The following is a 13,054-nucleotide window of genomic DNA, read 5'->3' on the forward strand; positions in this document are numbered from 1 at the left end:
TAGAGAGAGAGAGACAGTAAAATTATGCTAATAGTAAAAATTAGTATTTTTGTTAATTTTCAATTAAGAAAATATATTATATCTCATATACATTTCTTGAAAATGTAAACGTAAAACACAAACCACAAATCATATAAACGATAATAATCTTGATTATAAGTAAAGTATATCTCGCCCGTAGGGCGGACCGACCCTAGTTACTATAATAGAAGAATTTCCTGGCTCCCGGAGGTGTCCACGTAGACAAGTTTTTAAAGTTTGTGGGTCCTACCTGTTAATACATCTAACAACGACGTTATTAATGTGTTTTGATTTGGTATGTGTGGGCTAGTGTGAATTTATAATTTATATTTAGAAGTCCATTCTAAAGCCTTTAGCCCAATGATAACAAAACTCCGCGTTTAAGTTTAGGTCATGAGTCGTCTCTTCCGTGGACTATTGAACTTCACTGTGTATTGTTTGAGAAAAAAAAAATAGACCTTAATTCCCTTTCACCTTTTACCTCGACTGTCTCTTCATCTCCATCTCTTGCTTACCCTCTTTCAACGTTTTGATCTTCAAATGCTCAATGAATCTGTTGTATTCATTAAAGTCATTTACTCCCACGAACTCTCCGTCTCCCTTTCTTTGCAATCCTTACACTCCGAGCTTTATTTTCGATTTAAAACCTAAAGTACAACTCAAACCCTATAAATAAAAGAGGTTTGCGAGTCCAATCCACCTACACCGACACTGTCTATTGTTTCACCGACACTGTCTATTGTTTCATCTACTTGCCAAAAGCCAGACACTTCTTCCTCTGATGTTGTTCTTGCCCAATCAGCTATCACTCAGCCTTTGATGATCTGCGGTTTGTGAACCTGTTATGAGGAGCGTCATTGGAGTGAAAGTTGAGCAGTTGACGTTGTCGTGATTCGTACAAGGTACTATTTACATGGATTCTGAAGGTTTGTGTCAGCGTTAGAGTTTTAAGCCCTGTTCGTTTGGTTGCCGCATGTTTCGGCGTCAGCGGCAGCGTCTGCGTCAGCGGCAGCGTCTGCGTCGGCGGCGGCGGCAGCGTCAATGAAAACAGTTGTTGTTCGTTTCGCAGACGCTGACGCAGAAGCTGCCGCTGACGCTGCCGCAGATTATTGTTCGTTTAGAAAACGCAGGAAGTTGATGAAGCAGATTTTTGGGTTGTTCATTTGACAGACGCAGCGGCTAATTTTTTGGTCAATTATACAAATGTAAATTATACAAATGTAACAATTTTTTTTCATACATCATAAGCTTAATTAGAAACAAAATAATAATTCAAAATATTTATCATAAACAAAACTAAATATTACATCAAGTCTTAAATAAATATCACATTTAAATGACAATCAAAGTTATAAGCAAAAAAAATTAAATCATCAACTAAAACATTTAATACGGTAAACGACCTCTACCATATTCATTTGTGATGTTATCACGCAAATCTTCCATCGCTCTATCACCTGTCGGCTCATATACAATATGTCCACCACCACCACCACCACCACCTCCACCACCACCATCATCTTCATCATCATCATCATCATCACCTTCTTCTTCATCACCGTCACTATCAGCTTCTCCTTCTCCATCATCACCATTTTGCCACTATACAAAATCATGATCTTCCCGATGTGAATCACGTATGAAGTTGTGTAGCGCCATCGTCGCTGTCACCGACCAAGACCAATAAGAAACAATATTTAAACGACTCTTTGAGGTTTAAAAGACCTAAAGACAGTTCCATACAGTCTAAAGACAGTTCCATACAACCTAAAGACAGTTCCATACAAGCATTAAGACTAGCTAGTGTGAGAGAAACTTACATCTTTTGACGTCGACATCTTAAAAAGTGAGAGGAACAGCGGTAGAAAGTGAGTTTGAGAGGGTCTGAGCTTGAGAGAATGAGCTTGAGAAGATCTGAGTCTGAAAAAAAAAAAAAAGAGAATAAGCAATGTGTTCACGTTTTGGAACAAGTAGTAAAATATATTTTCACTTGTTAGTCACCTTTTCCACTAGGTCTGAGCAAGCCTGAGATCAATGGAGCCTGAGATGAGAGAGCCTGCAAAAAGATGCAGAGAAATGGAGCTTATGATCAATGAATCAAAACACATAAGATCTTATGATCAATAAATACTTTATAAATTTTAAACAAATATGGAAGAAAAGCATAAATAAAAATCATTCACAATCCACAGTTTGAAGCATACGTTGAGTGTTCCCACACACACAAATTATTAAAAAAAATGAAAAATCAAGTCAAGCCGTCTACTTTCTCCAAATAAGACCAAACAACGTTCCAACAATGTTCCAGGAAACAGAAACAATTTAACTTCTACTTGACTCGGCATATGTTAACTTCTTAAAACAATTTAATACCAAGAAGCAACCCTTTAAACTTCCCCATGAGTGCAGACTCGTAAACCAATACGTACTAACTACAATAGGATGTTTTTGTAGCCTGCACTTTAAATTTAGAAACCCCAAAAGCTACACTCAGAAGACAACCCATCGTTCATTTTAAAAGAACAGACCAGCAATGGAACCATGAAGGTAAAGAAAGGGAGTTACAGCTAGGCGTCTTTCACAATGAAACCAAAGATATATCACACAAAGACTCAGTATGGAGCATCAAACAATCATCAGAGATTCAAATAATCAGAATGTTGAAACTCTATTTGACTAGCATCAAACGTACCTCAACGAGAAAAGGAGAAGAGAGAGCTTGGAGATGAGATGAGCTCGGAGAAGAGAGCTTCGAGATGAGATCGGAGATGGGTAAGAGAGCTTCAAAATGAGATCGGAGATGGGTTTTCTTCGGAGAAGAGAGACAGCCCGAGATGGAGACAGATCGTGACGGAGAGAGAGCCAGAGAGCCTGAGATGGAGACAGCTCGTGACGGGGAGAGAGCCCGAGATGGAGAGAGCTCGAGATGGAGAGAGAGCTTGAGATGGAGGGAGCTCGAGATGGAGAGAGAGCTTGAGATGGAGAGAGCACGAGATGGAGAGAGCTCTCGAGATCTTCACTGGTTCTAGAAATGGAGATCGAGAGAGAGAGATAGAGATGGAGCTGCGTCAAACTTTCCCCGACTGCGTCAAATTTAGGTTTAGGTTTTGTGTAAATACTAAAACATAGTAAGGGTAAAATAGTAAATTACCTTATTGGCCGCAGGTTTTATGTCGCGACCGCAGGTTTTATCGGCGTCAGCCGCAGGACGCGGCGTCCGGACGCTGCGTCAACGAAACGAACAAGAGTTGACGCCGAATGTTGACGCTGCCGCTGCCGCCGGTACCTGCGGCAACCAAACGAACAGCCCTTTAGCCTATTCTATTGCTAATGAAGTGCAATCGTATCTTTTAAACAGATGTAGTTTATTCAGACTTTTTCATAAAAGTGGACCAAGGGAGCAACTGGACGAGAGACGCCGCTTGAGTATGGCATATGATGTGGTATGTTTGACCTCTTTCCTTTACCACTCCTGAACGGGTTTTAAATTGAGTTGATTACTTTGTGATCTTGTGTGTGTTTCTCATCGAGTTGTTTTGCCATTTCTCTGTAACTCTGTTGCAGGCTAAAGGAATGAATTATCTTCATAATCACAATCCTCTGATTGTACATAGAGATCTGAAATCTCCTAATTTGTTGGTCGACAAAAAATACACCGTCAAGGTTTGAATCTGAATTACAAAACTATTTTGTTCAGTGTATTTTTTATGTTAAATCATTTTATAGACATTGCAAAAATAAATTAGTCTGCTGTAACCCATGAAAGCCTTGGCCCCCATCTATTGTCTGAAAAGCATATCTCTTGCAAAACATTATTTCTTTTAATTTTTGATTGGTCTTAAAATTTCAGGTTTGTGATCTTGGTCTGTCGGTTAAAGGACAGGACGTTTCTTTCATCAAAGTCGGCGGCTGGAAATGTAAGTTCAGTTAGTTTGAAGCTAAATATAAGATGAACAAGTTAACTCAGTTTTGGGCCCTATTAACTATTTGTTCAGTAGGAGATAACAAAATTGATTTGCTTTTTGATTTATCAGCCCGAGTGGATGTCACCAGAGGTCATGCGGGATGAGCATCCAATGAGAAGTCAGCCGTGTACAGTTTTGGGGTCATCTTGTGGGAGCTTGCTACATTGCAGAAACCATGGGGGTACTTTGAACCTGGCTCAGGTACTCTCCACTCCAAAAAGTTATTTTACACTAGAAAGTTGTTCATCACATGTTTTCATCAGCAACGATGTTTCATAACACGCTATATTGGTCATTCAAATAAAAACTGGTCCACAGGTTGTAGCTTCGGGTGGTTTCAAGAATAAACGGCTTGAGATCCCATGGAACCTGAACCCTCAAGTTGCAGCAATAATTGAGGGTTGTTGGACAAAGTACGTTACAATTTTTTTTTTCTTTTTCTGAAACTTCATTTGTGATTTCTACCTTGAATCATTCATATTTGATTGTCAGTGAGCCGTGGAATAATCCGTCGTTTGCAACTATAATGGACTTGCTAAGACCATTGGTCAAATTAGCCGTTACTCCACCCAACCGCTTGGATCTGTGAAACACCGGTCCACTTGGAAACACGATTTTAATAAGTTATGGGAGCAACAGAGGCGTTTGGGAAGTCTTTGAAGACATGGAAGTCATGGGTTTTGGAGAAACTTGATCTTGACAAGACTTATGTCTTCCTCAGAAATGCACTACAGAAATGGGACATGGAATCTGGAGGTCTGTGTGATGCAGAGACTGGTCCTGAGACTGATAAGAGGACAATGGAACCTGATGCAGCTCACAATAGATATATCTATGAAGTAATTGAAGATATGGATATCAACACAGTAAGGTTAAGTTTATCAACATTACATATCTGACAGAGACACAAAGTTCAGGAAAGATGGTCATCCTTCTCGGTTCCGAGAGGGGGTACCCCTGTTGATGCTCCTCAAGACTGCAGCCACTGGTGCTTACCAGGCGTGCCTGACACATGGAATGAGATTCTCTATACAAAATTCTTGTCAATGAATTATGGAAATATTGAGTACGCTGGATAAGAAAATGCACAGCAGGACATATACATACATAACCAGAACCCAAGTTATATGCATAATTGAAATATACGTGTTCGGTCTCTTTACATACATTTTTGTAAAAATACAAATTTTAAAACTAGACTTGAAATTAATATGAATTTAAAATCAAATATAAACAGTCATAAATTTTTAATTACTCACCCACATTGAAAATCAGGGAAATACTCAATAATTTACTTGAAATTTATAATAGGGCAGAGACTTGCATGTCATCTTTTCATGCAAATATTTTTTCTTGACGTATAAGGTACCGTTTTTCTCTAAAGATCTGAGACGCTCTTTGAACCGTTTGTCAACGTCCCCGCGCACCCTAGTTCCAAGTTAAAAGAAAAGTTAATCGTGCATCTCAAATGGAGATTATTATATTGAGGTGTCATAATATGTAATCTTTGAATTAGTAAAGTTAGAAAATAAAATCTTTGAATTAATAAACTAATCATCGACCACAATGAGGGTAGTTGGCCCATCATTATTTAGAAGATAATCATTCCTCATGCACAATAATTGCATGAATCATTTAATATTTTTTATTAAAATAAATAATCTAATAATTTATGACGATATCGTTGTAATTCAGATTTATGATGACAAACTTAGATTTAATCTATTAATAGCCATTGGACGTTTGGCAGACTCTAGGGTATTTGCCAAGCTCTAATGATATCAGGCACAAGTTTTGAATATTTAGCAAATTTTATGTATTTTTAAAAATTTAGCAAATTTTGGGTATTTTTAAAAATTTATTGTTTTTAATAAAACACCCTTTAAAAACTCCAACCATAAAACCAAATTTGATGTTGAAATAACACAAAATTGGTATTTTGGTGTTAAATTATATTTTCCATCTCCAACCACAATACCAAATTTAATACCAAAACTAATATTATTTGCTATTTTATTTTTGAAACTTTAAGTTTTTGTAATTAACTAATTATTATTTATCACATTTATATTTTAGGTTCACTTCTTAAGATTTTATAATTTTATGTTTTCAATATGTACTTAAATTTTTTTTTTTTTTTAGCTAATTTATATATTAATTAATGTAAAATAGCATTTATAATTACACATGAAGACCATTAAATATGAAAAATTATAGAGTAAAATGATAAATTTATTTTTAATAACATTTTGATTTTATTAATAATACTTATTTAGCTAAATTACTAAATTTAAAATAAAATATATTATCTTAATTTTTAATGTAATTAATAATAATACACAAAATATAAATATAAAACAATATGATTTATTTATTTTTGGTATAAATTTAAACTAATTAATAATAGTAATTTGGATATATTATTTAATGAAACATAATAAAATATACACTTCTAATGTTCGGTGTGATGAACTGAACACCAAATTTTTATTACATCAAATTTCGTGAGACAGTGTTCGTATTGCACTAAATTTGGTATAATACTATTCACAAAATATCAAATTTGGTGAAATGTTGTTTTGTAATCTAATTCTAAATAAAATCACACCAAGTTTAGTTTTCTGGACTCTCATTGGAGTCCTTGTTCTTGAGTTTCAAATGGAGCAAGTCAAATTCCTTTTTTTTTGCGCAACAATAACTTACATAAACTCATAAACTTAAATAAGTTGTGCAAGCTCCCTTGGTCAAGTGATTTGACGAAAAGTTCATTAATGTTTCTACGCCAGAAGGTTTGGGCTTCAATTGTCGAAAAAGGCAGAATTATGCAAATTAAGGAAGAAAAGGCTTACAAGAGATCTGCAGCATAGCGCAAGGAGTACTGTCAAGCATGGATCCCATAGGACGGTTCAGGTGATGCAGTCAGGCCAGAAGCGTGGATCCCATAGGACGGACGGTTCAGGTGATGCAGTCATTAATGTTTCTACACCAGAAGGTCTAGGTTTCAATTCTCGAAAATGGCAGAATTATGCGAATTAAGGGAGAAAAGGCTTACAAGAGATCTGCAGCATAGCGCAGGGAGTACTGTCAAGCGTGGATCCCATAGGACGGTTCAGGTGATGCAGTCAGGCGTGAATCCTCATATGACAGATAGAATTGTCGGCTGTAAAATCTTCTGTAATATTTCTCATGATTGTAATGGCATAATTATCGAGCGTTAAAATAAACTTAAATAAGTTGGCCCAAAGGGGCAATACAGAGGTAGCAAGTCTAATTCCTAAAACTGGATTAGACTGCTATTTTCTTTTTGTAATCTGAATTACTTTATTGGGCTGAAGACAAAAAATCTGGAATGGGCTTTTGTGTACTTTTTCTTTCTAGTGGTTTTTGATAACAGTCTTTATAAAAGGTTTTCTGACATGATGTTAAGAGGTTCTGGTGTATGGAACATCATGAAGATCAAAGAACTGCTCCCAGATCTTGTAAATGAGATCATGGCTATTAGACCAAACGAGACAGGAGCACCAGACTCATATGTGTGGTATCCAGCAGTATCAGGAGCGTACTCAGCAAGGTCAGGATACGATGCTGCGTCCGAGAGCAACACACACAAACCAACCTTACCGCTAGCTACAACATCTCTAAACTGGAATAAGGTGATATGGAACGTCAAATACCCGCCAAAATAGAAACTATTGATATGGAAGATCCTCCATGAAGCCAGTACTGCACATCACTAGCGGAAACAGTAGATCACCTATTCCTCCACTGCCCCTTTGCTACTCAGATCTGGGATCTTGCTCCGATACAATCACGCTTCGACTCTGCAGTATGCCCAACTTTCCTTACTGCGCTGGAATCTTCATCTCGCTGGATCTGTCTACCGCCGTCCGGAATAATGAGAGACATCTTAATCTGGATCACTTGGACAATTTGGACCTCCCGGAACCAACGAATCTTCGAATCGCGATCATCCTCCCTGATGGAAGTGATCTCCAGAGCTCTCTCAAATGCACAAGAGTGGACTAGGATCCAGTGGGATCTTCATACACTCCAAGTCATCCCCACCTCTACACTCCAACCTCCGATGACTTCAATTCCTCCCGATGTGATCCTATGTAACTCCGACAGGGCTTGGGTGGATCTTCACAACATGGGACTCCCGAGCGCAACATATGCATCCAGTCGGCCCTCCAAGCAGAAGCTCTTGCGGTAGGTGCTGCTCTCTCACACGCCATTCACTTTGGCTACAACAAAATCTGGCTTCGTTCAGACTCCCTTCGGCTAATCAAAGCCATCGTTTCGACATCAAAGCCGAAGGATCTCTATGGAATTCTCTCGGACGTGAAAACCCTATCATCCTCTTTCAATTTCGTTTATTTTTTGTTTGTTCCAAGAACCCTTAATGGGCCTGCGGATCTAGTGGCAAAATCTGCACTTTGTAACGTGACTTCTTCTTGGGCTTGAGCCCAATTCCTTAATATAAGTATGTGTTTGCTCAAAAAAAAAAACGTCTTTATAAAAAAAAAATAGTGTCTAGATGCTTAGACCAGCTCCATCGCTAGGTTCAGGGAGAGGCTCTTAGGGAAAAAAGCCAAAAAATTAAATCAAAAATGCTTTGACAATAGAGAACCGGTGCTTAATTTAGAGGGTTTAGAGTTAATAGAAACCCCATACGTGGTGGCGGCTTACTGGCTCGTTGCTTTCACACGAAGGGAAAGAAAATTGTCTCTTCTTTCTCGGTCTCTCTCTCTCTTCTTCGACATTCTCGAAGTTCCTTCGTCGACGAATCGATTTTGATTCTTTCGAAATCTCCAACGGAGATGAAGTTTGATCTGTTGCTTCGTCGTTGCTTCGTCGGTTGGTCTCTCTTGTCGTCGTCGATTGGTCTCTCTCGTCATCGTAGATTCTGTTGAAATCTCCAACGGAGATGATGTTTGGTGCTTCTCTTTACTCGTCGATGTTCTCCTCCAGTTCCGTCCATTCCATCACCGTGAAGGTTCAGATTATTTTATTTTGTTGTTTCTGTGAATTCAATTCCTTCGATTAGAATCGAAAATTTTGTTTTGATGATGAGATGTGACTCTGTTATTAATCTCCTCTCTTTGTCTCTCTTATTACATCGGTTGGTTCGATCTTAATATTCGTCTGTTGTTGTCCAGATTCCAAACCTCTTTGTTATTGAAAGAGCCGCGAGAGAAAGAGAGGTATGTATCTTTCTGTGTCTCTGATTCAGTATCTCCTTGATCAAATAAGTTTATTGAGCTTATCGGTTTTGTAGGAACTCCATGGAGAGAGGAAGAACATAGTAGCTACATTGGTTAGTCTTTTATCCCTTTTTCCCTTACTCTGATTTTGTTTCAGGTTAAATAAGTCATATGTTAGTTTGGTTTCTATTTCATGATTAATTTCGAGTCTGGATCAAGTTAGTTTGGTTTCTCTATATGCTTAATGTCGGGTCTGTAGTATGGTTTCTCGAGTCTGGATCAAGTTAGTTTGTTGTTGTATTGGTCTGTATAATATATCTCTTAATGCTTATTGCTTAATGTTGTATTTGCTTTTGCTTTGTCTCGTGTTGTTGTATTGTGTATCTCGGGTTGTATTCGTCTTTATAATATATTACATAGTTGCTTCCTTGTGTATCTCTCTTTGCTTTGATCAGTTGTTGTTTGTTGTTGTATTGGTCTGTATAATATATCTCTTAATGCTTATTGCTTAATGTTGCATTTGCTTTTGCTTTGTCTCGTGTTGTTGTACTGTGTACCTCGGGTTGTATTCGTCTTTATAATATATTACATAGTTGCTTCCTTGTCTATCTCTCTTTGCTTTGATCAGTTGTTGTTTGTTGTTGTATTGGTCTGTATAATATATCTCTTAATGCTTATTGCTTAATGTTGCATTTGCTTTTGCTTTGTCTCGTGTTGTTGTATTGTGTATCTCGGGTTGTATTCGTCTTTATAATATATTACATAGTTGCTTCCTTGTGTATCTCTCTTTGCTTTGATCAGTTGTTGTTGTATTGGTCTGTATAATATATCTCTTACATTGTTGTATTGTGTATCTCGGGTGCTTTGATCAGTTGTTGCTGTATTGTGTATCTCGTGAGTCATGTGACATAAGAAGCCAGGAGATGATATTGGTATGTTTCACTCACTCATAAAGCTTGTCACTGATGCTTACGATTGTAACTCATAAAGCTATTGCTTTTGCAGGTGGAGCCAACAAACGACAGTAGCAACATGTGACACCAACAAACGACAGTAGCGACATGTGACAACAAAAGCAAGTTGTGACTCCTTTTTATTTTTTTATAAGCTTAGCCATTTCACTTAAAGAGTGCATAAGTTGTATTTGTCTTCCGAGTGTAAGCAAGTTGTATTCCTCTTCCGAGTGTAAAAGAACAAGTGTGTGTTCTTTTTGTTTTTCTTACCATTTGCAAGTTGTGTGATATAGAACAAGCTTTGCAAGTTGTGTGTTATAGAACAAGCTTTGCAAGTTGTTTGTTCTTTTTGTTTCTCTTTCCATTTCACTTCTCATTTCTCACCATTTCAATTCTCATTTCTTTTCTAAATGGCTTCATCTTCTAATAATATCGAAGACATGATGTATGAAAAATTCGACCAAGTTTTCGATCAACAATTCGAAAATCGTTTCATTCATATCATGATGATCATCAAAATGCGGGAAAATCCAAAACAATACATCAACAATCAAAATCCAAAATAATACATCAACATGATTTTAACTAATCGGCTTTTTTTCGTTTCCGATTTGTATTTGTATTTTTAATATGCTTTTATGTCATTTTTATTAAAAAATTTATGTAAGCTTTTATTTTAAATCATTCAACTTTAAAAAAATAAAAAATTAAGAACCCCTATGAAGTTCTCCCATTGGAACAGAAAAAAATTAATTATCCTAACATAGATTCTTAGCTTCTCAAATCACCTAAGTAACTATTAATTTATTGATAAGAACCCATTAGAGGTTCCTACCAATGGACTTGCTATTAGAGCACCATTTTTTTCTCGTCAACATTTATGCTCGTTTATTTATTTTTTGGGTTGAAATGTAAAAACAAAAAATATTTATAGAATCTCAAATATGTTTCGAATGAGATGGAGAAGACTAACAGAGCTTAGAAAACAGAGAACAAACATATTTCTATAAGCAGAACCTAAAATCTGCAACATGAAAACAACAGATTGCTAATCTAAGTGGTGTTTTCGCTTAAGATCATCAAACTTTAAGGAAAAAAACTTTAAGATCATCAATCTTTGGATCAAATCATCATTGTTTACTACACTTTGGGCGGGGAGAGACATTAGAGCATCATTAACGCAGGGTTCTTAGTACAAGATTCTTAGCAGAATATAAGAACCTGACTCTTAACTTTTAACTGAAAAAGTTAAAAGTCGGCTCTTAAATAAGAAATTTAAGAACCGACTTTTAACTTTTTCAGTTAAAAGTTAAGAGTCGGGTTCTTATATTCTGCTAAGAACCTTGTACTAAGAACCCTGCGTTAATGATGCTCTTAGTACGTTGATTATATCCTTTCGAATATTGATCACCATTTGGATATGAGTTTGGTAATGACTGGATATGTCTTCTTTTATTTTGTTCTCGTCAAATGCTACAAATTATTGCTTGGAAAGCTAAACGAACTAAAAGATAATCAGCTAACTAAGGTCAAGCTGGTTATATCAGGAAGTGAAATGTAATGTTTCTCTGTTTTTTGGAGAAGAAAAGGTTCTTGAAATCATTCGACCATATTTCCATAAAATGGTACATCCTATCCAGCATCATCATTCTTGAAATCATATGTTCTTTTACATTTTTTTACTTATCCTGCATTTTCTTTAATTCTGAAAGGGTTATATTCGTCTTTCATTCTAAATTATAATCCACTAGACCAATTGTGTTTTTTCATTACTGCTTCTAACAATTGGGGCAACATGAATTATGAATTAAAAAGCACACACATTAAAACAAAACAAAAAAAAACACTTAATTATTAGTAACACATTTTTATCTCTGTGTCAACACAAATTGCAAAAATAAAACACATAAATTACTTAGTAACATTCATAGAGTTTAATATCCATCTTAACACGGAAATACTTCGCCCCTTGAAATATGTCCGTCACGAAGGTAGCGATCCCACGAGCCATGAAGAAATCACCAGTCCCACCGACGACCGATAGATCTCTTGTCGGCTCCATCATCAAATCCGCACCCATTATGTTCAGTGTACCTTTGTGTTCCGTCGAGTTAAACACCAAGGTGTAGCAAAACCACGCATTGTAGTCTGTCTTCATGTCATAGAAATAGAAGCCTTGTGCACGAGCCAGGGGTTCCGATAGATAGTTCTTGTCCATTGTTATGGGGCCGTCAAAGATCACAAACTTACCAAACTTAAAGTTTCCTAATCCAGGAGGGCTCACGATAGCGGCTGACGTTGCGTTTGCTACATTGTCGCCATCATAGAGGATATCATGGAAGTAGAAGGAGAAATGTTTGCATGGTTTTTTCTGATCCAATGTTTTTCGGGACGAATAAACGGTATCGAAGAGTAGAACTAGAAGGAAGAATGAGAAGAGTGATTTGAAGAGTTTTTTCTCTACAAGAGATGTCATGGTTAGCTAGAGACGACTAGTGAGTTTGTGTGTACTGAAGATCACTTAAAGCCCATTTATATAGAAGTATTATTCACTTAATTTAAGCAAGAGAATTTATTTAAATAGTGAAAGAATTTTAAAAGTTTAGGGGGCCTTCTAAATGGGTTGTTGATGTTTTGTCAATTTATACTTAAAATCCAAATTAGCGTGAAAATAAGGTTTTAAGATCATGTGCAACGGACCAAGCGTGGTTGGTGGCAACCAGTTAATTTCACTTTCTTGAAAGTTTTAATGATTTAATACTATCAACCCGTTTGGTGATCAATGTTGGGTCCAACCTAAAAGCATAAAGTCGAAGGCTGATTAAACAGCAAGTTGAGTATAATAAATAAACCTAAATTGACATAAAGGAAACTGTTATGCGAAAATTGCCTTGAATTACATGTGCCCATC

General features: G+C 36.7%; 1 protein-coding gene, 1 long non-coding RNA gene and 1 pseudogene across 2 annotated transcripts; 1 reads left to right on the forward strand and 2 right to left on the reverse strand.

Moving 5' to 3' along the window:
* Nucleotides 1-948: 948 nt before the first annotated feature.
* Nucleotides 949-3,369, reverse strand: LOC106441394. Its single transcript, XR_007317845.1, has 4 exons — nt 2,714-3,369; nt 2,023-2,077; nt 1,842-1,941; nt 949-1,685 (listed from the first exon to the last, which is right to left on the reverse strand). It is a non-coding gene; the product is annotated as an uncharacterized LOC106441394 (long non-coding RNA).
* Nucleotides 3,370-3,386: 17 nt separating this feature from the next.
* On the forward strand, nt 3,387-5,143 carry LOC106359040 (annotated as a pseudogene).
* Nucleotides 5,144-11,891: 6,748 nt separating this feature from the next.
* On the reverse strand, nt 11,892-12,689 carry LOC106374549 (dirigent protein 6). The gene has a single exon (XM_013814553.3). The coding sequence runs from the start codon at nt 12,617-12,619 to the stop codon at nt 12,059-12,061; it is 561 nt and encodes a 186-aa protein (XP_013670007.1). The 5' UTR covers nt 12,620-12,689; the 3' UTR covers nt 11,892-12,058.
* Between the last annotated feature and the right edge of the window lie 365 nt (nt 12,690-13,054).

The sequence above is a fragment of the Brassica napus genome, chromosome C1 (genome assembly GCF_020379485.1).
Source record: "Brassica napus cultivar Da-Ae chromosome C1, Da-Ae, whole genome shotgun sequence".
NCBI lineage: Eukaryota > Viridiplantae > Streptophyta > Magnoliopsida > Brassicales > Brassicaceae > Brassica > Brassica napus.

Bases quoted from the DNA above. Each gene is read 5' to 3' on its own strand.
- LOC106374549 (XM_013814553.3), bottom strand. From the start codon at position 12,619: ATGACATCTCTTGTAGAGAAAAAACTCTTCAAATCACTCTTCTCATTC.